The 26,351-nt window shown below is 51.3% G+C and overlaps 2 protein-coding genes across 5 annotated transcripts in view; one reads left to right on the top strand and one right to left on the bottom strand.

Moving 5' to 3' along the window:
* Mid1 (calcium-permeable channel component Mid1) overlaps positions 1 to 19,489 on the top strand; it is a 46,781-nt gene extending 27,292 nt beyond the window's left edge. Inside the window, exons 2-6 of one of the 3 annotated variants that reach the window (XM_076829643.1) lie at positions 6,132 to 6,354; positions 6,658 to 6,870; positions 7,725 to 9,865; positions 11,577 to 12,579; positions 12,610 to 19,489. In XM_076829643.1, the coding sequence (XP_076685758.1) occupies positions 6,132 to 6,354; positions 6,658 to 6,870; positions 7,725 to 8,692 (1,404 nt within the window). In that variant the 3' untranslated portion in view covers positions 8,693 to 9,865; positions 11,577 to 12,579; positions 12,610 to 19,489. Of the gene's footprint in view, positions 1 to 6,131; positions 6,355 to 6,657; positions 6,871 to 7,724; positions 9,866 to 11,576 lie in introns of all 3 variants that reach the window. The other 2 variants (XM_076829644.1, XM_076829645.1) reach the window with 2 other exon arrangements.
* A 159-nt stretch (positions 19,490 to 19,648) lies between these two features.
* Positions 19,649 to 26,201, bottom strand: Phr6-4 ((6-4)-photolyase). 2 transcript variants are annotated; one of them, XM_076829648.1, is made up of 11 exons: positions 25,992 to 26,201; positions 22,868 to 23,373; positions 22,447 to 22,698; positions 22,032 to 22,216; positions 21,707 to 21,936; positions 21,453 to 21,620; positions 21,185 to 21,325; positions 20,827 to 20,894; positions 20,473 to 20,675; positions 20,320 to 20,346; positions 19,649 to 20,231 (listed from the first exon to the last, which is right to left on the bottom strand). In XM_076829648.1, the coding sequence occupies exons 2-11, from the start codon at positions 23,077 to 23,079 to the stop codon at positions 20,077 to 20,079; spliced, it is 1,641 nt and encodes a 546-aa protein (XP_076685763.1). In that variant the 5' UTR covers positions 23,080 to 23,373; positions 25,992 to 26,201; the 3' UTR covers positions 19,649 to 20,076. The 2 variants fall into 2 exon arrangements, with proteins under 2 accessions (XP_076685763.1, XP_076685762.1); XM_076829647.1 differs by having other exon boundaries at positions 20,827 to 20,978; positions 25,992 to 26,193.
* Positions 26,202 to 26,351: the final 150 nt, after the last annotated feature.

Below are 26,351 nucleotides of genomic sequence, written 5' to 3'. Positions count from 1 at the left end.
AATGGACCTTGCCGAGATAGAATTTAAATAGGAATTAGATCATCGCCGGGAGCTGCGTAACGAGGCAACCGGGGTTGTTAGGTTAAACAGTCTTGCGCGTAGATTGGCTCGCGGAAACGTTAGACTCGCATTCGAGGAGATTCGAAGCGACGGTGCGGAATAGAAGCGAGCCTTTAGAACACGCCCGCTGCTCCTAGGTGGCATGAATACGCGCGAGGGTGGATCGAGAGTCTGCGGAGGAGCAAGGGAAAGAAAGGAAATGAAAGAGAAGCCGAGAACGTGCTCAGCCCCGCGATCTCTCGAGAAAAGAGCTCGTAAGGGTAAAAGGTGGCTGTATTAATAAGAACTACGTACTGGTTTCTACGCGACTCTATATCCCTACACCCCTTTCGGCCCCGATCCACCCACGTGCGTTGTCTTTCACCCCCTCGCAATCCCCTGCGAATCGTTTGATAACGAAGCGTGCTTCGGTCGCGATAGGACTGCTCTTTCGCGGTTCTCGGTTAAACGATCGCCCCTTGTTGACCAGCGTTTTGGTAACGCGGAATATCGAATTGCACGCAGCCACCGCAACCAACCCCATCGACAGAGCGGATCTGTACGAGCGAACGCGATCGTTGAAACGCCTCGCTCGTCGCCTTCTCCGTGCCGCGAGCTTTCCACTTTCCGTTCGGTTAATTATACTCGTGCTTGTTCCACGCGCGGGCCTCGTTAATTAATTCCATCCAGAGGGCCGAGACAAGTTCCAGGCAGCTCGGCATAAACGACCGAAGCCTGCGCTTTCTCATCGTTATACATTCTCGAACGGTTTCGCTTAAGCCTTAAGGGGAGGTTCCGGTCTGGAGCCCAAAAAAATAGGTGATATTTAGGAATTAATTAAAGGAAAACTACTATATATAATTTAGTGGGACTTTCTGTATTGTATTAAGGATGTCTTGAATTATAGAAATATATTTTTTGTTTTATAATTCATCATTGCAGACAGCCCTGGGTAGCCGTTAAAGTCAAGGCGTCAAAAAATTGATCCAAATCGCTGGGCGCTGTATCTCCAAAAGTTATTATCCGATTCGACTGAAACCTTTTTTATTTTGAAGATTATTCTTCTGTCTAGGGAAGAGGGATAGAAAAAAAATTACAAAAAATGACATTTTTTAGAAAATACCGACACTTCAAGTTTGAAATCACTTCCCTCTATTTTTCGTCCTTTCAACGCCTCTGAAAATTATAAATTTTTAATTTTTTGTAATTTGTTCTAGTTCCCCCCTAGCCAGAAGTATATTCTCCAAAATAAAAAAAGTTTCAGTCGAATCGTATAATAATTTTTGGAGATACAGGTCCCACCGATTTTGAGAACACTGTTTCGAGAAAAACGCAGATGCCTATAACTTTGGAAATTTTACAGATTTCAAAATATCCTTTTAAACATATATTCCTAAAGGATTGAACATTCGAAAAACGAAATAAAAAAAAATCGATTCTTAGACCGGAACCTCCCCTTAAGCAGGTAAGCTAGGTGGGTGGTAAGAAGGGAGACGCTTTGCTCGCGTTGTGATTCGAAAGTCTGAGAATCTAAAAATCTCCCACGGCTATCTCCAGCCAGTGAATTCTCCCTTCCCGGCGGTGGGAGGCGGGGGTGCACTACTGTCGGAGGTAATTAATCTGGCGCGCGCGCCAAGTATGGCACTCGTGGCCTGGAAAGCACGTTTATGGCCTGAGCACGACGTAAACGAGGAGCACCGGAACCGAGGCCCCAGGTTTCCGGCTCCGTGAGCACAGTTTGAAAATCCCACCGGGAAATTGGCACGTGCGCCCCACTAATTCCTCGCCTCCCTGTCACCTCTGTATCGCCATTCCGGGGCCGTTCCAAAGAATCCTCTATCCCTCGCGCATCGTGCACTATCGTGTTGCCGTGCTATTCACCGTTTTTAAAAAATTTTTTTAATTCGATTCGGCGGAAGAGTTACCGCGAGGCAGCCTAGCTGCATAGCCGTCGTTGCGTCGCGTCGGCAGATTTCGCAATTAGCGGAAGGGTGGCCGTTAAACTGTCGAATTACGTACTACAAACAGCGGTTGCTCGAAATGCAGGCCGCTCATCGCGCTACAAAAGAATCGTTCGCGTAAAGAGCATTAGTAATTCCGAGACCCCCTCGCCTTTGATCTCGACGACCCGGCCCGGACAAAGGATTACTCCGACGTAGCCTGAAAGAGGGATAAATTAATGTCACGAATCCGGAGTGAACAATGACAGGCCGAATTACGAGTGGCAGTATGCACGCGCGGTTCTGCACACCGACGCGCCGGGCGACGCAAGGGCACGTCGATGTAGCTACGTGTACGTACGTGGCGCGTCCTGCTCGTATCGAGGGGAGGAAAGTAGAGCGAGACGAAGGGAATTCGGAAGCGATGTGCATTAGTCCGACTGAAAAGAAATTAACGTGGCCCATCGCTCGGATGAAACACTGGGGCGCTCCTCGCCACTGGCCTCGCGGCGGAAGAAAACACCTGCCATCTCCGGCGAACACATCCGATTTTCCTCCGTTCCGTTTTTCCGGCCTTTTGTGCCGCGATAGCAGTCGTCGATAGAGAACAAGGGAGGATCATCTGTCATCGCGACGCGAGGGAGAGACGCGCCCCATAATTTTCTCGATCACTTCTTGCCGCGTCGAAGGACGGGTTCGAATCGGACCTCCAGCGACTTGGAATGGGGCTAAAGATTAAGGGAGGAAGGGCCGGGGGGGGGAAGGCTGTCGATTTTCGAAGGACAGGGAAGCAGCGGGACTAACGACGGCCGAAATTACACGAAGATATGGTAAAATGACGTATTGTTTGAGACCTCCGCTCCGTTCTAGCGATGTAAGTAAAAGGACCGCGGGGGTGGCGCGGCGGGACGGGGGTTGTCGAAGGCGATGGAGGAGAGTAGCGCGGAAGAAGGATCACGAACGGGCACCGGGTAGGGGTTGGCGGAGAAACGCGCTGGGGCCGAGGTAACCTCCGGAGGGGAGGGTGCCGCATCTGCCTAGCTCGAACGCAGATACTCGGTGGAGGCTGGAGGGAATTGGGTCAGCCAACTTGGAGTGTACTTCAGGTGTAGCTACCTATCTACCAATCCACCAACCTACTACCCTCTCGCGTCCTTCTCCAACAATCTATCCACTTTCTTTCTTCGTTAACCGAACTCCGAACCGCCACCGTCCCCGGATACCATCCGACCAGTTTCTTTCGTCCCTTTCACGCAAATCTCACGGAGTTTCGAGGGGAATTCGGCTAGACCGGCCCGGTCAACAGGCTGGGACTGCAATGTTATCGGTGGGTGATGGATGGTGACGAGGTAGTAACTACTTACCAACGACTGCTCGCAATCGCTCCGCTTCTAACGACCCTGAAAACACCTGGGGTCGGGAAGAAGAACGTGATCACTTTCGCTTGCCGGTGGTCCAAGATGCGGCTCACGTGTCCCTCCACCCTCTGCAACCCCTCGCGTCTTATTTCCCGTTTTCACGGAGCGCGATTTGTCTTCGCGACGCTCCGAGCATAATCGAGGAGCCTCGAGTACAGCGTGCCAAGTTTCCAATGAATCGTTTCATCCCTTTTCCATATCCGATGCGATCGAATTCCCCATCCACGGTATCTACATACGATATCTGTGGACGACCAGAAAGCACGTCGAACAAACGTAGAGGCGATTGGGAGGAGATAGATGAGAAAGAGCGAACAATGGGGCGCAACTGGACCGTGCGAAGCATAACATTTCTATTAGCTCGGCAACGTTTCCTTGACTCGTACCCACGTAGTTCCGGCAGGGATTCTCGTAAGTCAGGCTTTCTAAAACTGCGCCACTGAAAATGCTCCGCAGTATCTGTATTTGGAAGCGCCGGCGTCCGTATTGGGTCATTCCACGCGAAGTCGGACGCTTTTCGGAGTAACATTTCGGATTTTAGTGCAACTTGGATATGTTGCAGTCTTTAGGGGTGTATAAACATATCTCGAAGGATTTTTCGAGATGTCAAAAATTGTGGATGTTACAGCTGTTTGAAATATAGTGTTTACTATTTTTCCAAAAATTATAACTGTTGAACTAGTAACCTGACAAAAATTACCTTTTGGGTGCTTACAGTGCAGATATAAGAGTACCTAATAAAAATTGTTTCACTTAATAAAAACGAATATTTGACCATTTATTTAGCAATTGTTCTAAGCAAGTGCTATTTTATAGTTGAAGGCACCTTTTTAAAAATTTGGAAAAAATTGGAGGATAAAGCCCTGTTTTTCCTCTTTATGGACATGTTTTGAAAAACGTGGACGTTTTAAAATTGGCCAAATGAAAATTAATTGAATGTAACGCTGCGTGAAATCACACCGACTCGACTGGTCGCTCGGGCCGTGCGGTACTCGCAGCGGCCAAGCGGCTGTACCTGATATTCTTATACAGGATTCTCGAAAATGTTAAGTGTTTGAAAAAAACTGAAGGAGGAAAACTGTTACTGTTTTTTATATCCGACATAATACGGTATCTGAATTTTTGGTGTTCGCAATATTTTCCTTGAAAAGAGGGTGACTTTTAGTTTTTTAAATGAAATGTTATATATTTGATTACCCAATATGAAAGCGATAGATATCAATATGATAGATAGTGCAATATATTTACTTCAAACCTTGCAGCGGTCCTCATTAATACCCTATATAAAAGTGGCCAATTTCATAACGTCCATGTTTTTCAAATCATGTCCATAAAGAGGAAAAACAGGGCTTTATCCTCCTACTTTTTCCAAATTTTTAAAAAGATGCCTTCAACTATAAAATTGCATTTCTTTAGAACAATTACTAAATAAATGGTCAAATATTCGTTTTTATTAAGTGAAATAATTTCTATTATTCCTCTTGCCCTTCCCTATTTACACGTCACCCTCCCCTTTTTATAAATAATTTTTATTAGGTACTCTTACATGTGCACTGTAAGCACCCAAAAGGTCATTTTTATCAGTTTATCAGTTCAACAGTTATAATTTTTGGAAAAATAGTAAACACTATATTTCAAACAGCTGTAACATCCACAATTTTTGACATTTCGAAAAATCCTTCGAGATATGTCTACATACCCCTAAATACTACAACATATCCAAGTTGCACCAAAATCCGAAATGTTACTCCTAAAAGTGTGCGACTTCGCGTGGAATGACCCTATTGGGAGGTGGCGAATGTTGACAGAAGGGGGCTCGTTTTCCAGCTAAGGGCAGTTACAGACTCGCGAGGGATAGTTGGCGAACGGCTGATGCAATCGGGAAAAGCTATTCTCGGGTTGGCTAGTTTCTCAGGTGCACTCGAGATTTGGGACGAGAGCGGTTGACGAATGCGGCTCCGATGCCGAATCGAGGCACGGCGATGCAGCCTGGCCTGTGCAGCGATTCACTTTCCTCGGATTGTTCGTGTTTTGCTTAACCATGCAGATCGATTGGCCGGATATAGGTGGACGTGGCCGAAGCGGTCGGGAATTCTTGGCGAAACACCGCGAGAAGGTAGATTCGACAGGCTCGCCGGTCGAGCCGTTTCTCGCGAGCTGTTATTAAATTTCTCGGTCCCCGATCCGAGCGTTCCTCCGCCGAAAAGGGAATCGGAAGCAGGGCTCGTGGACGCGAGCCTCCCGTAATGAAATTGCTAGCCGAGACCACTGCGAGAAACGTAACACGCGCAACCGTGTCATTTTCCGCCGAGCTGTCTCGTGTTCCTTTCGCCTCTGTACACGGAAAATTTAATAAAGCGCGTCGAACGAGCCGGAGGCAAAAAGAAGGAGCACACAGAGAAAGGGGCCGCCGAAGATAACCTGCCTCGGTGGATAAAAGGTTCTTCCTGCAACCAGAGTGTAATTATAACGCGCTTTTAGAGGGCGCGCTGCAAGGGTAACGTTTAAAGGATATATAGGTCAGTCACTGACCCGCCTTATTGCCTTATTGCCAGACAAGATCGCCCCAAATAGACCACCGAAAGCGAGGCGAAGGCGAGACGACTGACAACCAGTGTCTAGCGCCTTACGCCTCCTTCTCTATCGCGTATCCACCTTGAGGCCAGACGAGGCGATTAGCGAGGCGAGGGACGTGGATAATTCTAACGAACCCGGAAATCTGTTCTGATTCCAGGAGGCGTATAGAAAATGGGTGTGCAGCTCCCTGGTGCCTTACTTTGCTCATGGGGGACCGCAGGACTTGGATACATCGGAGACCAGCTGGGCCGGAAGCAGGCTTAGGCCCTGTCGGTCCTTCTGTCAGTCCGTGGAGCAACGTTGTCCTTATTTACTTCCGGGCGATCGTGCGCCCGCCTACCCCACACAATACGCCGGCGAGCCCACCTTTCTTTGCAGAGGTAACTGATCCCTCCGCGGCCCACAGTGTTACGGTGGTTGCGTCTATCAGCCGCGTGTCACCGAACAAGGGTAGAAACGTTTTTGGCACCCTTTTTGAGCGTAATTACCGGCCAGTGTCACGGCCACCGATCCCGTGGCAATGGAAAGGAGGCAAACGCGCCAGCTCCAACGACTTGCCTGTTTTCCATTCAGAGCGAACCACGCGACACGCCCCCGCATACATACCTTCTCGACGCAACACGGGGGAACGGTTTAATTTACAACGCAACGGAGGAAGTGGTTGGATAACGAAATGATTTCAGATCCAAAGATCCCCGAGACCGGAGAGCAGGCCACGAGGGCGTTGCAGAGCAGCGAGGAGGGCGAGTGTTGCTTCCACGCGTGCTCCGAGGAGAGGCCGGGATCGGGCATCTGCGCGAATTGCACGGATCGCGAGCCACGGAAACGCGGCAGAAGCTACGATCCGCCGACGGCGCCCCACTGCGAGATTAACCCTATTCAGCCGGCTCCCACAGGTACGTCCCCTCGAATCCTACCCCCTCGCGAAACTCTAACGATCCGATTAGCCTCGCAAAAAACGCTAATCAAGAATCCCTGAGCTTTCGACGCCAATTCCTTACGAGTCACCCAAACGCAACCCTCTGCGCCTGTTAACGCGACACGGGATGGGGATCGATACGTGGATTTACATTTCCCATCGCCGCGATATTGTCCCCTCAACCTTCCCCACTTGAAATACCAACCGCGCGCTGCCTTCGGATAATTAGAAAACACAGCGGTCCAAGTATTCCCCCGGGGTCGAGGTATCTCCGAGAGTCATAAAGCCGGAGCGAGCCTCCATTCATTCGAGGTGTCGCGTGAATTTCACTCTCTTAGCAGACAGCCGGGGAAGACGGCCAGACGCGTCCGGGTCGATGGGAATGATTCGTTTTACGAGACCTCTTCGATTCCCCCATGCCGCGCGCGCTTTTCACTGCAACGTTTGCTAAGTAGTGGATTTCCTCTCTCCTGCCGATTTCAAGCGGTCTCGTTATCATTCCGCGCGATACTGAGTGATCCCTGAAGCGGTCGACCTCGAGTACTTATCGGTGGTTGATGCGGCTGATCGTTACATATTCCGTTTGAGTCCGCGGCTTGAAACCTACTCGGGTCGATTTCCAGGTGTTCCGTAAACAAACAGTTTGACTCGCGTCGAGGTTCTAAGCGAGTGAGTAGATTGATCGGTAGAGTTGGAGGGAGCTAGGCGCGGCTGGTCCCATTTTTCGTCGCTTCTCCTTTCTTTTCGCCCTCTCGAAGGAACGCGTCCGGCGTAGGTGCGGCCTGATTCTGTTTACGAGAATGACAGAAAGATTGCGTTGGTTGTTTGGAGCAGGTGAACAGTATGGGCTCGCTGGGTCGACGGAGAGCAGCCTGGACGAAGGGGAAGAAGACGACTCGTCGCCGACTTCCATGTCCGCATCAGCGACGAGCGTGGTGCAGCAACAACAGCAGCAGCAACAGCAGCGTGCGTCTCTGTGCGGAAGCGGAGCTGTCGGACCCGTGCCGAGCGTGTCTTCCTCGGATCGGTCGTCGGCATCGACGGTCGCGCAGCTGGTTTGGCTGTGCTCGATTCTGGCGAGCTTGTTCGGCGACGGTGGTGGCAACGTTCGCGCGACCCGCGTGCTCTGGATGTGGAAGTTGTCGGTCGGGCTGTTCGCGGTGCTCTCCGCTCCGGCCGAAGGAACGGGACGGGCCGGGGAGCTTGTCGGCTGGCTGCACCGCTGCTCCGGCGGTCATGGTGCGAACTGGATGCTGGGGAAGTGGGTGATGGCCGAACGCCGGTGCCGACGAGGGTGGTGGTGCTGGTGGAGGTGGAGGTGGCGGAGGATATCGGCGAGCGGTCGTGTTCGATGGAAGCTCCGACCTCGGCGAGCCCGTGGGGAAAGTCCTGGTCTACTCGCGGCAGTTCGCGATAACGAAACCCTCTTCTGCCCGACTAACAAGTTCCGCGACTCGTTCCGTGGCTGTTGGTCCTCGCGAGTCTGCCGTTGGACGCGAAACTTTGGCTCGTTCGCGATGAAGTGTCGGTGGCGATGGTGGTGGTGGTGGTTGTACCGATGGCGGAGATCGAGGGGAGCGGAGACAACGCGTCGCGGCAGATCGGACGCGGCCTTGATCCTTGAGAGCGGTCCCCGCGGCAAAAGGGATCGTGCTCGGGCGCTTCGACGCCGAGGCAGGAGGATAAGGAGGCAGAAGGGAATAGACAAAGGGGATCTGGGCGCTTTCGAGGAAGATTTCTGGCACTCGCCGGCGAGGCGGCGATACTTGAGGTTGTCCTCGAGGAAGGATCCGCCATAGGAAGTTTCGGGGTGAAGCGCAGAAGCGCGAAACGCAGGTTTTTTCTATTGGTAACCAGAGCTCCGGCGACAAGGACTTTGGCTACACCTCCCACGATTCTGGATCCTCGTGAAAACGGGCGAGGGTGAGAGGGGGCGGGCGCGCCGCGGTCGTAACCGTAGAAGGAATTGGGAGAAGGGAATTGAGAGCGAACGGAAAGAGGAGGCAGAGCTTTGACGGTGTCGGGGGAGAAGAGGGAGAGTCGGTAATGAACGAGAGCGTGGTGGACGCGAATGAGCAAGCGGGGGCAGTGAATGCGCCGCACGGGAAGGCACGGAATCTCGACATCGAAAATGATAGAAACGATCCAGAGAAAGTCGATAACACGACGCGAAACGAAGGAACCGCAACGTCTATTGCAAATAATAATGATTACAATAATACAATAATAATGAATAAATTAAAATAATAACGATGGTAACGGGATGGCAATGCCGATGATGCTGATGATGATGACGAAGAGGATGACGGGCGTGACGATGGAGGGGGATGGTAACGGAGCGATCGATGATGGCGATGCTGAAGTATATTGGATAAATAATAGTTACCGAATAATAATGATAACGAATAATGAAATAAATAATAACGATTAAGTAATGAAGTAATGATGAAGAAAACGATAAAGTAATGTAAACGTAAACGATAGAATGATTACGATACAACTATTATTATACGTTTGACGCGACACACACATTACGTACACAGAGTACACAAACATACACACAAGCTACACAGAGATATTAATTAATACCAAAGGAAAACTAATAGCAGTACGAACGAACGAATGAGAGAGAGAGAGAGACGTAAGCGACGCGAACACGAGGGAATGTACGAGAGGGAGAGGGAGATAAGGCGAGATGAGACGAGATAAAAGAGAATATAGAGGTTGAGAGACAACAAAAAAACGATACACACGTTCACGTATAAGGCATTAATTATTAATGAGACAACATTAAAGGGAAAAAAAACACACAAGACGTAGGTACATAGTCTTTCGGTCGTGTGAGAGAAAGGAGGAGGGGGATGGAGGAGGAGGAGGGAAGTGGATTACACGGGAAGATGGTTGCGCAGTGAATTGACACGAGCACAGGTCGCAGAAATGGCACGCGAATAAATAACCACGACGTTATCGAGGTATAATATGTGTTCGTTTAGACATTACAATAAATAAATGACTATTGTATTAACATAGACATGTAACGATATGAACTACAGAGGAAACAGTGTGAAAGAGAGCGTGGAGGAGCGAATGAAACGTAGAGAGTGTGAGAATTATGATGGCGAATGGGGAAACGTTGAGTGTAGGGGAAGGAAAATCGTAGGAAGCCGACGGATTTTTTTTTTGTTATAGGAAAATACTACCACCTTGCGCAGATGGCGATGTAAAGAAAACAATTCTTTTCCCCGCTAGCCTTCTCCCCGCGATTCGCGTGGCTTCGGCTTTCGCAACGCCGAGATCTCCTGGGGGAAAGGGACGGGGGTGGATCGAGGAAGAGAAAAGCTAGGACGTTTCGCGATTTATTTGTGTGGCGTAGACGCGACGTCGAAAAGAAAATATTAATTTTCCATTCGGATCGTGCTGTTCTCATCTCTTTATCTCAACCCTGTTTCTCTATACGCGGCTTAACCACTCGCGATTCCTAAAATCCTCGCGCACAAGCCAGTTGATCGTTTCGTAAAAGGGGGGTGGTGGGCTGAGAATTAGTAGACGGCTGACTTGGGAGTATCCGGAACGGGTGGAACGAGATGAAAAGAGTGTATCGACGAAAAGCGAAACCACGAGGATACTGCGCGGAGGAGGAGGTGAGAACGCAGAAGGGAGAAGTAGAGAAACGTCTTCGTCGTCGTCGTCGTCGTCGTCGTCGTCGTCGTAATTGCAGCAAATCATGCAGGGGAAGGAAGAGCAGGGCGTGTCCTACGCACGTATACACGCACACACCGAGTTACATGTAACACGTGCACGGGCACATACACACGTAGACGTACAGCAGGATGAGTGAGGGCACACGCGGGGGGGTCGGGAAAGAAAGGCGCGGGGCACCGCGTGTGCAATTAATTGCGTTGTTAAACATTGTCCAATACATAATTGTTACTACTTTACATTTATAAGACGAGCAGGAGAGACAAAGAGACGGGAGAGGAAGGGGAGGATAGTGCGCGTGCATGCGTGTATGCGTGTGCGTGAGAGAGAGAGAGAGAGAGACCGGTGAAAGGGGAACGGGGAAGGATTGAAATTAATCCAGAGGAGCGAGAAGCGTGGCCAGCCAGCGGTTCGAGGATGAAAACCATATAAATATTATAAATATATAAATACATAAACAAATATCGTAAAGGAAACTGGCATGCAAAAGGGGGGGGAGGGGGGGGGCGGTTGAAGAGAGGGGAAACGAGGAGAGCACGAATGAAACGGACTCGAGAAGAGAAGCACGTTTGCGCGATTATATGTAAATATATGTATTTATATATGTATACGCGCACACACGTAAGCGTACATATACCTACTTGTGTATGTATGTAAAGTAGAGGGACTTGACGTAGCGATGCGATGCGTGCGTGCGCCGAGAGACTGGCAATGGGACGTCCTCGATGTCGTCCATTCCACTTGCCCGATTTTTGCAGTCGAATCGAGACGAATGATCGGTGTGTGAATCGGAAACAACGAGAGAAAGGGAGAGAAAGAGAGAGAGAGAAAGAGAGAGAGAGAGAGAGAGAGAGAGAAAGGAAGGGTGCGTGCATGGATAGAGTAGAATCGTTAATCGGAAGGAAATTACGATGAACGACGCCTGAAAAACTAAACGACTGGCGTGGCCTGTAACGATCAAACGAATTTCCACTTTGTTTCCAGAAGTAAGGGAGCGTCGACGCGCCGGCTTCGAGAACGCTGTCGCGCGAGGGAGATAAAGCTGCGGCGTCGAGGAAGGAAACAGAAATGGAAGATCGTTTGTGCTGGACGGTTAGAAAGCGCACGCGGACTTGCGCTTGCACCAGCCGCACTCGCAATTCGTGATCGCCTCGTACCGTGCGTACGCTGCTGCTCGATGCTCTGGGACCGCGTCTCCTTCATTTCTCTCTACAGCTTCGAGCGGTAGTACACGTACGCGTGCGACGAGCTGAGAGGGACAATCGGGGCGGTCGAAGAAAACGCAGGAACCAATCGATTTTCACGGTTTCCGTTGCAGCGTCGCGTCTCATTTATCGCAGCGGCAAGAGGCGAGAAACGCCAAGGGGATTTCGTCAAAGATTCATTCTCGGGGAGCTCCTGGAAGGGCGACCGGATCGTGAGCAAAATTTACGACTGATTCTCTGGCAGATCCGCGCCCCTCCCGCCGCGTTTCTCTTCTCCTCCCATCCGCTCGGTGTATTCTCGTTTTCTTCGTCGGCCAGTCAGCTCGACCCTCCGGTCGGTTTCTTCTCTCGTGTCGCCGCGAGGAACGGTCCACCGTCCCCCGTTGCATCTTCGTGGGACGGTGATGTTGCAATTGAACGACGGCGTCGGTCGCAACCCTCGACCTTTACCGTACTCGTGGATCGCTTCGCTTGTTCGTTCGTTCGCCTAGGAAATGATAAGCAATGTTCTTGGACCATTAACCAGAAAAAAAAGCAGATCTGACGGAGTATGTAGTGAGAATATAATTAGCAGAAGTAAGTGCTCCGACTAAATAGCCGAGGCGGCTGTGAAACGTCCCTCCGACAGTTCTCGCTGGCAAGCAGAGTCTTCGGGGGGCATTCGCGAGCACGTCGCAGCCGGTCAGGAGTCCAGCTCGACTCGGTGATCCTGGCGGCGGTGAAATTTTCTGGGGCAAACGATCGCGTCTCGGGAAAGCAAGTAATATTTCACGGAACGTTCGGTACGTTGCCCGCGGTCGAGCACAATTCAGAATTAATAGCTTCTTCCGGTGACTCGATCGTCGTCTCTTTGTCGATACCCTCGCTCCTTCGAGCTTCCTCTTGCCCTTCCCTATTTACGCGTCACCCTCCCCCTTTTTTCTGTTTTTTTTTTTTTGTTCAGCGTTTCGCCGGCTCGATATTGTAACTAATCGATAGCGCGCGTTTGCTGGCTGTCGTCCTTTCCCTCGGAATTCTCAATCGCGAATCAATAACGCTCGTCACGCCCATGTCGCGATATCGCGACGTGAAACGCGTCCGCCAGCCGGGAAGACAGTCTCTCCGGGGGTATTTCTCTTCTTCTCTTTCCTCTCTCTTCTGCCGGGAGCATCTCGAAACTGCCCCGGGCCCTTTGAAGGGGAGGATTCATTTCCCGCGTGGGAACGTCGCGCGAGCACTTCTCGCGGATATTATTTTCAAGTACGAAAGCAAACAGTAAGGTCGGCGGAACGGGTTAAGCGCGATAATATCGTTGCCCGGAGTTAAAAGGCCGCCGCTCCGAGGCAGCCCCGTTCTCCTTTGATCCCCCCGCTCTTTTACGATTGTTGCTGGAAATTAAATTCCCTCCCCCCACCGGCCGGCCGTCCCTCTTCCTGTTCTTTTCTGTTCTTTCGCCACGGGGCCGACGATATTCGGCGGTAACGGCGACCCCAGAAATCTGTGCCCGCGATTCGAGCGCGCTGCTCGTAAAACAGAATTAAGGTATCCCACGCAACCTTCGTAACTAACCCATTTTGGCCACTGCTTGCCCCACCCCCTCCGCCCTGTCCACCTCTCTTTCTCTCTCTAGTCGCTTCAGGATTTGCAGGTCCGCCCTCAAAATGTTAATCACTCGCTTCTCGCTGGAGAGGAGCTTTTATTTTTTAGCGCAGGTAAACGGTGCGCAACGGCTGGTCGCCCGCCTGGTCTCGGATTCGCCGGCCTCCCGTGAACGCACGTTACGCGCAAGGACGCGATAAAAAGCAAGGGTTGAGGGCAAGTGGGACAGGCATGGTTTCCGCGACGGGGCAGGAGCATTGGGGTCCGATCGGGCGTACAGTGGCCTCCACCATGTCGACGCGGTTTTGTCTAGCTGCCAATGCATCTCGCTGCTTGCCTCCACACCCCTGTCTCTTTGCCCGTTCTTCTGCTCCTCGCGGGTAGTCGAGTCTACGAGGGTGGCCACGCGTGTGTCAGCCAGGTTCGCGGTATGTTCGATGCGGGAGAGAGGTGGTCGTGGAAGAGGAAGCGGTCGAGATACCGCCCTGGAGGAGTCGGAGGAAACAGGGGAGAGGAAAAGGAGACGGACGGTAGCAGGTTGTTCGGCTGAGAGGGGAAGATTCGAGTAGGCGAGCTTGAACCGTTGCTTGGGTTCGGCGAAGGCAGCCGTGCGCTTAGGGGCTGAAACTGGTGAGAGTGAGAGAGAGAGAGAGAGAGCGAGAGCGTGAGCGAGAGTGAGTGAGAATCCTGCCAGAGAGGAGAACAGAGAGAGAGCGAGAGAGAGTGAGAGAGAACGAGAAGACCAGCTACGTATTGATCTCACAAGTCTCCCAACGTATATACAGCGTCCGCATAAAACAGGCCAACGTCGTCGACGTCGATGTCGACGTAGACGCCGCCGTCGACATTGTTACCACCGATGGTCAATCGATCCATTCTTTTACAAACTCTCAGTTCGACTCTATCCTTGCTGTACCTGAAACGGCTTCGAAAGGCCTATCGGGACGCTCAAGGTTGCGAAACCTTCGAATCTCCCGGCGTACAATCCAACTACGCAATTCGAAGCGACCGATTACGCAAAGATGAGGAGACAAGGGTGGAACGTTCGACCCCCCCTACCCATCCCCGAGAATTTCGCTGTACAACGAGAACCTGTCGAACATATTCTCTTCCATAGTTTCTATGTAGATAGCTCCGTTCGACTTCCTCCCTGCTCTCCAGCTTATTTAAAGGTTTGAACAGTTGCGTCCTACGCTCTCTCTTCTCTCTCCTCTCTTCCTCCCGCCCACCTCTCTCTCTCTCTGTCTCTCTCTATCTCTTTCTCTCTCTATCTCTGTATCTTTGTCTCTGCCTCACTCTTTATGGTTTATGGTATTCAGAGCCTGCCAGCTCACCCTCGTCCCGTTGCATTAACGAGCAGCTGGTCCCGAACGTTCGACGGACTAAGTTTCTCGCGAAGCGTCAGGGTCGCAGCCGTAGAACTCGCGGAATGGAATCTGATTTTACGCGGGGGCTCGGTTAAACGGAAAACTCGCGGCGGCATTCTGCCAGGTTCTTTGGCGGCAGAGTCGGGAAGAGAGGGGCGGAGGGAGCAGAGGGTGGGCGAAGGCAGGCCCAACCGAGGTAAAATTCAATTTCACGGGCGGTGCCTCTCTCGCGATTTTCGTTTCTGCGCGAGCTTCGGCGACACCGGAACGCTGGCTCGTCGCGAGGGCGCGAGCCGCCGCGGAATCTCGCGCCCGACGGAAAAGGTTTCGCGCGCGAAGGGACGGCATTGATTTCTCAACGAATGCTTCGTTTAAGGGAGCACAATCGTCCGCCGGAAGTGAGGTTTCTTTCCACAACCCCCGTCCTGAGGTGTAGTCGGCGGAAACGATCCGGACAACCCCTCGGGACGTGTACGCCCGCGTACGGTAGCTAGCATAGAGACCCTTGTTTCGACTATCGAGCGCACTACCCCCGTTCGTGCGATAGCCTTTCCCATTTCTTCCGCCCACGTAGGCGAATACGTACCTACTTGTTCGCGTCGCCTACTATCATCCGGCCACGGTGCCCTGGCGTTCCTCCAGAACATTCGACCGACCGGGGGGGTTCGTTGGAAGTCAACCGGAAGCTAGTGGCGGTTCTACGCGAAGCAAACAAGATACACGACAGAGACCAGATACCAGTTACCAGTGTGTACATAGGTGTGGGTGCATGAATGCTTGGACAAAGGAAGAGAGAGAAAGAGAGAGAGAGAGAGAGAAAGAAAGATAGCGAGAGCGAGAGAGAGAGAGAGAGAGAGAGAAAGAGAGTTAAAAGAGCCACTGCCTTAGCGACAGCAGGATCCGCGCTAGAAACAAGGCCTTAGAAAGTAACAAACCAGAAACATAATTAGAATTAAGTAAGTCTGTTGTTGTTAAAGAAAAAAAAATGAAAGAAAAAAGAATAACGGTACTTAGAGGTGAATTCAGCTGGCGGGAGATGTTGACGTATTGTAAAACTAATTAGCCGTTGTATTTAAGCGCGTAACGTAAATATTATACTTAACCCCTCGTGCCCACAATTAAGTAGGCGTCTTAACGCGTAGAGTTTTACGTAGGATTACTTAAACGTCGCTTATCGCAAACGAAGAGAAGTGGTAGGAACCACGGGGGAAAACAATGGCACGGGAAAGGAGCGACGGAGGGTGGGGGGTTGGGGGGTCGGTCGGAGCGAGAGGGTGATCCAACGGCGAGAGAAGGGAGAAGAGAGCGAGCGCGCGCGAGAGAGAGAGAGAGACGGACAGCTCGCTTCTGCCGCGAGCGCCGGTGTTCGCGAAATTTTTCAACTTTTCTCCTTGACTTTGTTTTCTGCTCTTGCCTTACGAAAATAACACGAGACGGAGAGATCGAAGAGACGCGGTCGGATGAAAGGGACAGGTGCGCCGATCCTTGGTGATCGAATCAGAGGGGAGGGAACGTTAAGGGGATCGAAGGGAGGCACGACGCGTCTGATCGAGGGAATTATTGAGATCTTCGTTGGCGCGCCACAGACACACACACACACACACATACACACACACACACACTTAAAACTACGACTTTGAATCCGATGTTAGCGTAGCGTACGTACCGTAAGCTGTCGACATTTATACTATGAACTATGAGTAAATTGTAGCGATCATTGTGGACATAGTTAATAGTATAGATTAGTTAACCGCACTAATTGTACCGACAAATGGAGTACATATAATTATATAAAAATAATCGTCGAGGTCTCGTTCAAGTGACGTGTACGTTTAACGGCTAATTAAGCTGAGCTAGCCGAACGAAGAAATTAGTCGAGGAAGCAGAATAGACAGCGAGAGAGAGAGAGAGCGAGAGCGAGAGAGAGAGTGCGTGAGAGAGAGAGAGAGAGAGAGAGAGATAGAGAGAGAGAGGCGAAGCGAAATTTTCTCGACCACTCGTACTCTCGGAAGCGTTGTTACGTAAAACCAGCGTGCGAACATTAAAGACTTTCGCGTGACAAAGGAGTAATGGAAATACAGAAAATTTTCAGAGACATTAGCGCGGGACATTGAGTTTCTTTCGGAGAATGCGGACTTTGTGATCGAGCTAGCGTACTTACCAGCGTGCACGCGTTTCGTCGAACACACGCGTTTCTCCGAAATTCGCGGCGGGCCCAGGGAAACCGGGCATACTCGCCAAAATTCCCACGACACCCGCCGAAAGTCGCGAGAGCAAGCTGACGCCCTATATTTCCCCCCGTTCCCTTCCCTTCTCTTCTCCTCCTTCTTCTTCTTCCTTCCGTCCTGCCGCAAACTTCCGTAAACTTTAGAATTTATAGCGCGCCGCCGACGCCCGACACCGTCGCCGTCCCGCTCGAGCCAACTTTTCGCTCGTCTTTAATCGCTGCACCACCAAATCCCACCCACCGGCTGCGGAGGGTGAATGAAACGCGAACATTCTCTCCCCATCTGTACATCTCGCCGTGGACTCGGGACCGGCCCAGGCATCGGCCAGCGTCTCGCGAATTCCTAGCAGAGTTTCGAAGGGAAAGTTGGCCGCGGGGGAGGCGAGCGGCGGGCACGCGATAACGCCCAGTGGAAACGTAGGCCGCGATATGTAATTGGCAGGTATGACAGCGGCTGCTCCTCTGCCGAGGGCCGCGTGCACTTACGTATCGAACTTACAAACGCAGCTGGCTCGGAGTTGTTAATTAATTAGGTTATCGATTCGATCGCGTTACCTCAGACCGATTTCAGCCCTCGCCCGCTCCTAGGAGCTGCGCCCGTCGGGGCTCCTCTGTGCACGTGACATCACGCATGGGACACGCGTGCATGCACGCGACGACACGTGCCGGAGCATACGCAAGCTTTCTCTCTCGTTTCTCCCTTCAGTCGATCCGTTTCGATCTGCCTTGGATTCTCGCACGCGACACTCGGACGGCGTGGCAGCTCTCCTCCGCGGTTCCTCCTCGACAGATCGCCCGAATCCGCAGAGGAGGACGGGGAAGAGCGAAGCGCGACGAAAGAGGCGGAGGTTCTCGTCGTAGCTCCAATTGGATCGGATTCACCGGAAAATTAAAGCTTCCACCGGGACCCGCGAGTCGGACGAACGAACTCGCGAGCAACCAACTCCGAAACCCTCCCCCCAACCAGGCCGATATCGTTTTTATCTATAACCATCGAGTCCCTCTCGGCGTTGCCCCGGATCCGACCCCGAGCTCCTTCCTTCTTTTCTTCTCCTCGAGGAGTTTCCTCCCCCCCTCGCATCTCTTCGCGGATCCCTCTGGCTCATTCAACCCAGCCCTCGTTAGTCCACTTAATCAAACTTCCAGCTTTCGAATCTCGCATACCAAACGTAATACGCGGCTCGACTTGCAAGTGGACGATAATAGCCAACGAAATAAGCTGGATCTTCGCTTCGCGGATTAGAACAGAGGAGTGAGAGGGGGTGGGGAAAAAGGGCGTTGTTTCTGTCGGTTGAAGGTAATCGTTCCTTTTTCCCCCCCCGAAAGCTCCGATGTATTATAGTTTCAGAGGATCGAAGCTAGCTCGCGCAATTGTCAATTTGATCGCGGTTGTGGATCGTATCCCGTGGCGGCACCCTAATCGCCTTCGAGCTTTGCGATCGCTTTCCTCTTTGAACGCTCGTTTCCGAGGGAGCCAGGAATCCGAGCGGCTCGCGAATTTATGAACGACATTCACGGTAATCCGGACGGTTTCGCGGCAGTCCTGGCATTCACGGTATTCGCGGTGCGAACCAGGAGAACAAACCGGAGGCCATCCACTGTGGGCGGCCAAGGGCGGTCGCGTCGTGTCTCCACAAATATACAATTATACAAATATAGGGTGTCTTGACGCGTGTACGTGGTGTAGCCTGAGAGGAGGCGACCTTTGCTCTCGAGATGATCGATTCCGATCGTCCTCCTGCACCCCGGGGCACTCTGAACATTCGACTACCTCGAAAACCAAAGCTCGCCCAAGGAACCTTGACCCCGCGTCTCAGGCTTACACTCGTACCGCGTGCCTCGCGAAATTCTCTTCGACTTCTCGCTTCCTTCGGTTAGCCCGTCGTTCGCCTTTCCGCCGCGGAGAATTGGCTGGGACGTGCCGGTGCTTTTAATCGCGCGATTCCCAAAATTCGCCGGCGATTCGGTTCGCCACTGGACGCACTCGATTCCGACGGAATTCTCGGCTGACGATCGTTCGCGATACCGCTACGGATTTCGGAGATTCGTTGCCGCGACCACCGAAGCACTCGCGGGCTTTTCATCCTTGCGTCGCAAGGACGATGCACCACGAGACATTTAAGCGTTTATAATACAGACACACGAGACGCGAAACAAGAAAATAATGAATTAATAAATCCATAATATGTAAGAGCGAGCGAGCGCGTGAACGAGGGAGAGAGAGGGAGAAAGAGAGAGAGAGAGAGAAAGAGAGAGAGAGAGTGATAATGAAAGATGAAATAAGAGCGAAAGAGAGACTAGTGTGAATTACGCGTGAGTGTTTGTATGCGTGAGAAGCGAGAAAGGGAGAAAACGGTAGCTTGCAAAAGAGAAACATTAGAGTTCCGTCTTTGAGTGTTGGAGAACGTTCATTTGTAATTGTTTAAATCTAACGAGAAATGTACTGTAAAACTATAAGTACTATAGGCACTAAAAATATATCATTTGTTGACATGAAAAAATAAAAGAAAACCCAAGTGACGTAATGTTTTGTGCAGCCCGACACGTCCGACCGTAACCACGATTACACCACGGAACCTTTCACGGGGTAAGTAGACAGAGTAATCGTTCTCCGCAGGCACAGGTGAACGTGGGCGGCGCCGGTGTTTCGCAGGCCACATTAAAAATAATCGCCGGGCGTGCTTTACATGAAAAATTTATTTCTGACGCACGTGTTTTATGTACAGCGATAAGAATATAAAGTGCGCGTCACCGCTACTCCCTTTCATCTGAAAATAGACGTATTTCCCGTCACGAGGCACACACTTCTGCAAACATTTGCATTCTTCTTCGTAACAGTTCTGTCTCCGCAGAAAAACAAAGAAAAAAAAAATACTTTCCCGTACGTATTAAAAAGAGGCATCGAAGTAAGGCGATTGCAACGCGGTTGCCGATAATCACCGCGGTCTGTTCCAGAGCAAGGCGTATGATCCCGGTGGTCCGAAACGATTCTCGGCGCGGCAGGCGCGAATAAATAGTCCTAGAGTACACAGACACGCGAAATAATTGAGAATCGGCTCCTTCGGATCATCGCATTATCGTGGGCCACGACGCCGTTGCAGCTCCGGCTATTGACGTTGGTGTTGGCGCGGGTGCTGTTGCGTTGTTTTATTAAGAGCTTCCATCTTCGGTTGACCCACCGGCGGAGGCGAGGGTTGTTTCTTCTCCTTCTGTTCCTCCTTGGCTTCCTTTAGCGGCGGCGGTGGCAACGCGTTCAGTAAACCTTGCGCAACAGTTACTGGTTGAACGTCGATCGAAAGCTGATTAAACACTAGACGCTAAGAAAGCGAGGGGAGAGCCACGTTACTTACCAACTGTCTCTCCTTTAAGGGAGGCTCCTGCAACAATAAAAGGGAACGCTATTGACGCAGCGCTCTTCGCGCGAGGAGCGTTTTATTCTTCCGAAAGTAAACGGGTATAAGTATCGTTGATCGATCGGCGCGATGTTTTGCGCGGTCGCTTACCGTTTCCACGATACTTGTTCAACTGCTGATAGACCTGCTTCATTCTCTCGATGTTGATCCTGGAGCTCTTGCTGTGATTCACCATCGGCAACGAGTAGTCTTTGCCGATGATACACTTGGCGGCCCGTTGCACGCTGAGCGGCGCGTTCCACGGCTCGTGGATGTACCTCGTGGGAAAGCTTTTCAAAACCGGCAAGTAACGTCTGGCGCCAGAATAGGATACAGAGAAAAGAAAAGAAGAAGCGGAGATCGTCTGGTTTTATCAACTATCGGTTGGGAACGATCGCGATTCGCAGCAGCAAGCTTTCACGCGAGCGTTCGGCTTCCCTTATAATGTTAGCCCAATAATGTTACCTGATGTAGTCGCCATTCGGGTCGGCCTTCCTGCCGAATCTCACCGGGCAGTAACAGTGGAAGAATTGCTGAAAAAATGAGCTGCACGATAACCACATCCACATCCCTGCGTTCACCGACCAGTCGGCGTCCAATAGGAGTTCGTCGAACACCTTGACAACAATCAACCGCGTTTTCTTTTACAACTTCAGGGTGGCTCGAGCACTGTGACTCGCGTCAGCGGCCGATTTCGCGGGAAGCGCAGAATAACAAGAAAGGAGAAAGAAGGAAGGAGATCGGTTTGCTCGCGAATATCGCGGTCGCTCGTTAAGCCCTTCTAACATTAATCGAAATGCCAGCGCACGGCGTGGCATTTTACCTTCATTCCCTCTTCCCAGGAGATCCAAAGGTCGCCTCTGGTTAAGAAGCAAGCGACAGCGTGTCTAGCCAAGTGATGGATCCAACCTTCTTCCCGCAGCTGAGTCATGATCGCATCGATCCACGGGAATCCTGTTTGGCCCTGTTCAACAAACACCTTTCGTCTCCATCGCTATCGTTCCCCGTCATCCACTCGAGATCTTTGATCTCTCGTGTCTCGTTACGTACTCGTTACCGCGGCGCGGCTCGAGTATTTTAAATTCACTCACGTTTGCCCACTTGGCGAGCGCCTCGACGTTTTTATCCCAGGGGATCTGCACGCAGATCGGGTTGCCCTGCATCCGATCGAAATTCGGATTCTTCGTGGCCGCGCAATAGAAGAACTCGCGCCAGAGTAGCTGCCCGTGCAGCGAAAGCGGCGGATCGGTCTTCTTGATCTGCAATGCGGTATTACGATTTACAGTGGCAGTCAGCGAGAAGCGGTGGGAATCGGTTTAACACCTGAACACTCGCGGCGTCGTACCTTCTTGTAGAGATCGGTGAGCTGGTAATAAAACAGCCTGGTGCTCAAGCACCCGAATCGGAGGTAGGGCGAGAGACCAGTTTGGCTGGGTAACAATGACTGCGGGGTCATCTTCGGCCTGCCGAAACTAGCCACCCACGCCTTCCTCTCGAGGTGCCGCAACAGACGAGCCAACGCTTCGCTCTCGCCCCCGACCCAGACCGGCGGCAGAAGCCCCTCCGTGTCGAAGCCTGTGAATAATCCAAGGTATCGTTTACTACCTTCTCACGGCCAACCGGACACTTGGAGAAGCAACAGCGGGGTTTGTATACAGCGGCGGAGTTACCAAGTTCCTCGAGCGTCGGGACGCCGTAATGATCGTCGTGGTCTTCCTTCAAAGGGGTGTAAGCCGAGCCGACGCAGGCGGACGTGACCGTCTCCTCCGGTAGCTCCGGAGCGTCCAAGCTGGCGACGACATTCTGAAACTGATGGTACGTCAACGGTGGCTTCCCGCCGTTCTTCTCGATGATCCTGAAACGAGGAGCGATCAGAATCCGGCTGCTTCGGGGCTCGAAACGCTTCGGAGCGCGGGACGGCAAGCTCGATGCCGACGGACGCTTGCGGAAGCAAGGGGAAACACGCGTGGAAAAAAAAAGAAGACGCGCTCGAGGGTGGTGCAGCTAGCGAATCGCAAAGATCGAGAGGAAGCAGAAGCCCGGGGCTAAATTGGACGTTGATTGGGCAAAGGTGCTCGGACTCACTCGTCCAACTTGTAGAGAGTATGGGAGACCCTTTGGACCACCGAGATACCAAGCTCCTTACAAAGTGCCGAGATGTTATGGTCCCGGACGCGGCCGAACGGCTCCGGATCCTCTTCGAACGTGAGGTTGGTCGTGCCCCATTCCTTGAACAATTTCGGTAGAGCGTCCGCCGGCTGTCCCCGTATCACGAACAGTCTGGAATTCAATTTCCTCAGGGAGCAGTCGAGGTCCTCCAAGCATTGCAGCAGGAACCTGCCAAAAAAAAAACGCCCACTTCTGTCAAATAGCCCCCTATCACTGGGACGCGGGTAATTTGGGGCGGGGTGGTCGAACGGGAAACGATCTCTCGTCTCCCGCTGCCTTCCGGCTCGTGGGGAAGGAGATTCCCCGGCGATGCTTAATCAATAGCCGAGTTACTCACCTCCACTTGTTAATGCCGACGTTGGTGCTTCCGGCGAACCACGGGTCCAAGACGAACACGCACCGGAACGTGGAGGCCCCGGCAAGACCCTCCCTCAGCGACGGGTTGTCGTGCAACCGAAGACCTTTGCGAAACCAATGAACCGTGTGCTTCCCGCCATTCCCGCGTATGCCCGCGTCCGGGTGCATTTCGCTGTTCCGGCTACCCGTCATGGTCACCTCAGCTTCCGCTTCCTTCGATCCTCAGCTACCCCTCACTCTCCCCGCTCCTCTTTCGATGTAATCGTGTTCGTCGTGTTTAATTAGGGGAGCGCATTTTTGTCTTTCCCTCTCCCTCTCTCTCTCTCTCCCTCTCCCTCTCTCTGTCTCTCCCGAGGGAGAGAGAATTATTTCGAGAAACGCGCTCCTCGGTGGATTCTGCTGGACCAGGACGAAGAGCTGCCTTTTAGGTCATCAAGGTCAGAGCGAGCTACATCGATCTCCTCTTCTCTTGATTGAATCCCTCCGCTGTTCACATAAAAATGGAAACTCAAGCTCCGCGCGCATCCAGGGATCGGGGAAACCCGCGGAGAATGTAGAATTTATTTGGAAAGAATGGTTTACTGCTGGAAAAGGACTGCGAAGAAAGGGAGGTGTGGTAGGGGTAGAGAGGGTCGATAGATTATTCTTAAATTCAGCATTCCAAGGGGATAATCGATACGATTGTACGCGAGGAGAGCGGCACTTGGTATGCGCGGAACTGGAGTAGGTACCGATGGGATACTGACTGGGCGATTATCGATCGTACGGGATTTGTATTTGTAACTGAACTTGAAACTGCAACGATAAACCCCTGGCATCGATGAATCGCCGAAGCCAGTGTAATGTATACGTAGTTCTACTCACTTCCCGGCCCGTAAACTATTTGGAAAGATCGCTGGGGCTGTGCGCGAATGTATCGCGAAACAAGACGCGAACGATCCGATAGGAAGGGAACAATACGCGGTGCCGGACGCGACTTTTATTTTTGTCCAACTTCGTTAGCTGCAGATTAATTCCTGGTCGATTCACGTAACTACCATTCACTCCCTATTATGCCCGAATATAGACGCGTGTTGTATAATTAGATGATTATGATACCGGCGTTTCTCAAAACGCCAAATTCCCCTCTAACGTCGATTACATAACGTTTATCTTCTTACAGGGTAAACCAACCAGTGAATGACCGAATTGTTGAATCCATGGACCTTTCAGATTAATACTTGAATATATTTACGTAGAACAACAGAACGACTGTTGAAATTGCATTGAAATTTATTTATTTTTCTTGAAATTTCTATAAAAATAATTACTTATTCTTATCTACAAAAATAATTACTTATTCTTATCTACAAAAATAATTACTTATTCTTCTCTATATACGTAATTTAAAAAAAAAAACAAATATAAAATGCAAAACGTGTAGAAGCCCAGTAAATGACCGCATACTTTTAATCAGAATTGTACTAATTAATGTTCGCTTAATACGCGTAACTAAAAATGAATATAGGATATTAAAAGTGCAACTACGCTCCATTTATAAACATATAGTAATGTTTAAATTTATAATTGACATTTCTTTGCCTAACGGTCATTCACTGGGACGCGGTGGATTACTGGTTGGTTTGCCCTATGCACTTTCGACCGGGTCGTTGATTAGCAGCGAAAAGAAGCATAGTTTGAATTTCCCGCCTGCGTCCGATCGTGCAGCGTCGTTCAGCTGCGCCGCGGAAATCGTAACTTGGCAAAGTTCTTGCCGTTGCGTGAAGAAGAGAAAGGGGTACTGAATGCGACTGCCCTGTCGAAGCACGCAGCTTTTAACGCATCGCACGCGGTTTCCTTGTCTCCTCCGATTCCTCAGGCTTTCCTCTTTTCCCTTGGCTTTCGGTCGCAAGTGCTACAGCGGCATGCTATGTTCGTTTGTTACTCGTCGCGAGTTCGCCTCTTCTTGTTTACTTAACCTAGTATGCACGCTTCACTGGCTCGGACAGGTCGAGCAGTTCGAGCATGATTCATGGCGACGATAATGGGTTAGGCTTGTTATTATTCAGAGAATATGCGTTTCGAACGAGCGGCTTCACGGAAATGAACTGAAAAAAAAACAACTGTAGATGGGTACGCGGGAGTTGACTAGTGCGAACGCAAAACAATATGTCGTACGTCCAAGAGGCATCCCTGATAATGGAACGACACAACCACCAGACGGAAGCTATAGAGTTGAAATGAAAAATAGGTTTACCGAAGCGGGTAAGTTCATTGGTTAAGCTGGTGTTAACGCGTCCCTTTCGACCATCTCGATGCAAGCATCATCTCTACTTAATCAAAGGCCACGTGAAAGCTTGTCCAATTCCGCGATGTTTGCAGAGGTGATCGTTTCTAATCACCCTGATAGGCATTGGCTGTCAAACTAGGCTAGGTTTTAGTGACGGCACGCGACGTTTGAAACGTTGTCTTAGTTGCAGAAAGTTTTAGTGAAAGCGAGCAGAAGCGACGCTTAATCTCTACTTTGCTTTCGATAGATCCGAACGACATTATTGCAAATCGATGTGCTCTCGATCGTTGAACATACACGTATCGAGCAGGCAAGCTTCACGAAAGAACGCTACTTTCACCCGAGTCGCGTCGCCTGCTATTATCCCATGCGACGTAATCTACGCGCGCACATATAAATGGATACTCGAAAGATAACCCTTTTCCCAAGAACTTACTCACGCGGCGGGTTTCTCACGGCGAGGCCCCGTACGCCGTGCACTACCACTATCCTTTTGTTTTTGCCCGTAGCATTAGGTAGGCAGCATGAATATAAAGAGTTACAGATTGCCGAGAGTGACGAAGATAAACTGCGCGCGTCGCGTCGATTGAAACAATTACTACCGACACACTACGCCTACTATACTAAACGTAATTCCGTGCGATCCCATCGACCAGGATCGGCAAAGGACGGTGCGTGCAGTTTGAAGCTCGCTCTCATCGCCGAGATTATTATAGATTTGTGGGAAGTCCGGGTTTCGCGACGATCGTGCTCGACACATCGGAACGTTGCCTAGCCGAGCCGATCGGCCCTGCGGCCGAACCAATGTCACGCGTATGTGTCAGCGAATACTTACGATCACGTGGAAGCGCTGGCATTCTATCTTAATGCGATACCGCTCTGTTCCTTAGTTGCTCGATGCACCGAACAAGCTTGTCGTGACTCGAGAAAGCAATTACGCGCGCGCGGACGCGGATGCGCCACGACGCGACGGGCACAGATGCACGTCCATGCATGTACGTGTGCGCATGCACCACACAATGCCCACAGTGGCACACACTCCGGCGGACTCGCTTCGCAGACACTTGGTGCTCGTCGCGGCTCACGGTGATCGCGGTGCAGGTCGCATTGTCGTGTGCAGAATCGGGCAGAGTACGCGTCTCCTCGTCACGGTTCGCGCGGCGGGCTCATTCCGAGCGACGACCCGATTTTTCCC

The sequence above is a fragment of the Andrena cerasifolii genome, chromosome 16 (genome assembly GCF_050908995.1).
Source record: "Andrena cerasifolii isolate SP2316 chromosome 16, iyAndCera1_principal, whole genome shotgun sequence".
Lineage (NCBI taxonomy): Eukaryota > Metazoa > Arthropoda > Insecta > Hymenoptera > Andrenidae > Andrena > Andrena cerasifolii.
Note: the sequence above shows the minus strand (reverse complement) of the source record. Positions and strands in the feature narration are given on the sequence as shown.

Excerpts from the sequence above, each read along its gene's own strand:
- Phr6-4 (XM_076829647.1), bottom strand. The coding sequence starts at position 23,079 with ATGACGGGTAGCCGGAACAGCGAAATGCACCCGGACGCGGGCATACGC. Across the intron at positions 21,326-21,452 it reads CGCTCGCCAAGTGGGCAAAC|GGCCAAACAGGATTCCCGTG; the intron begins GTGAGTGAATTT and ends TTTGTTGAACAG. Across the intron at positions 20,979-21,184 it reads CCTGGGAAGAGGGAATGAAG|GTGTTCGACGAACTCCTATT; the intron begins GTAAAATGCCAC and ends ATTGTTGTCAAG.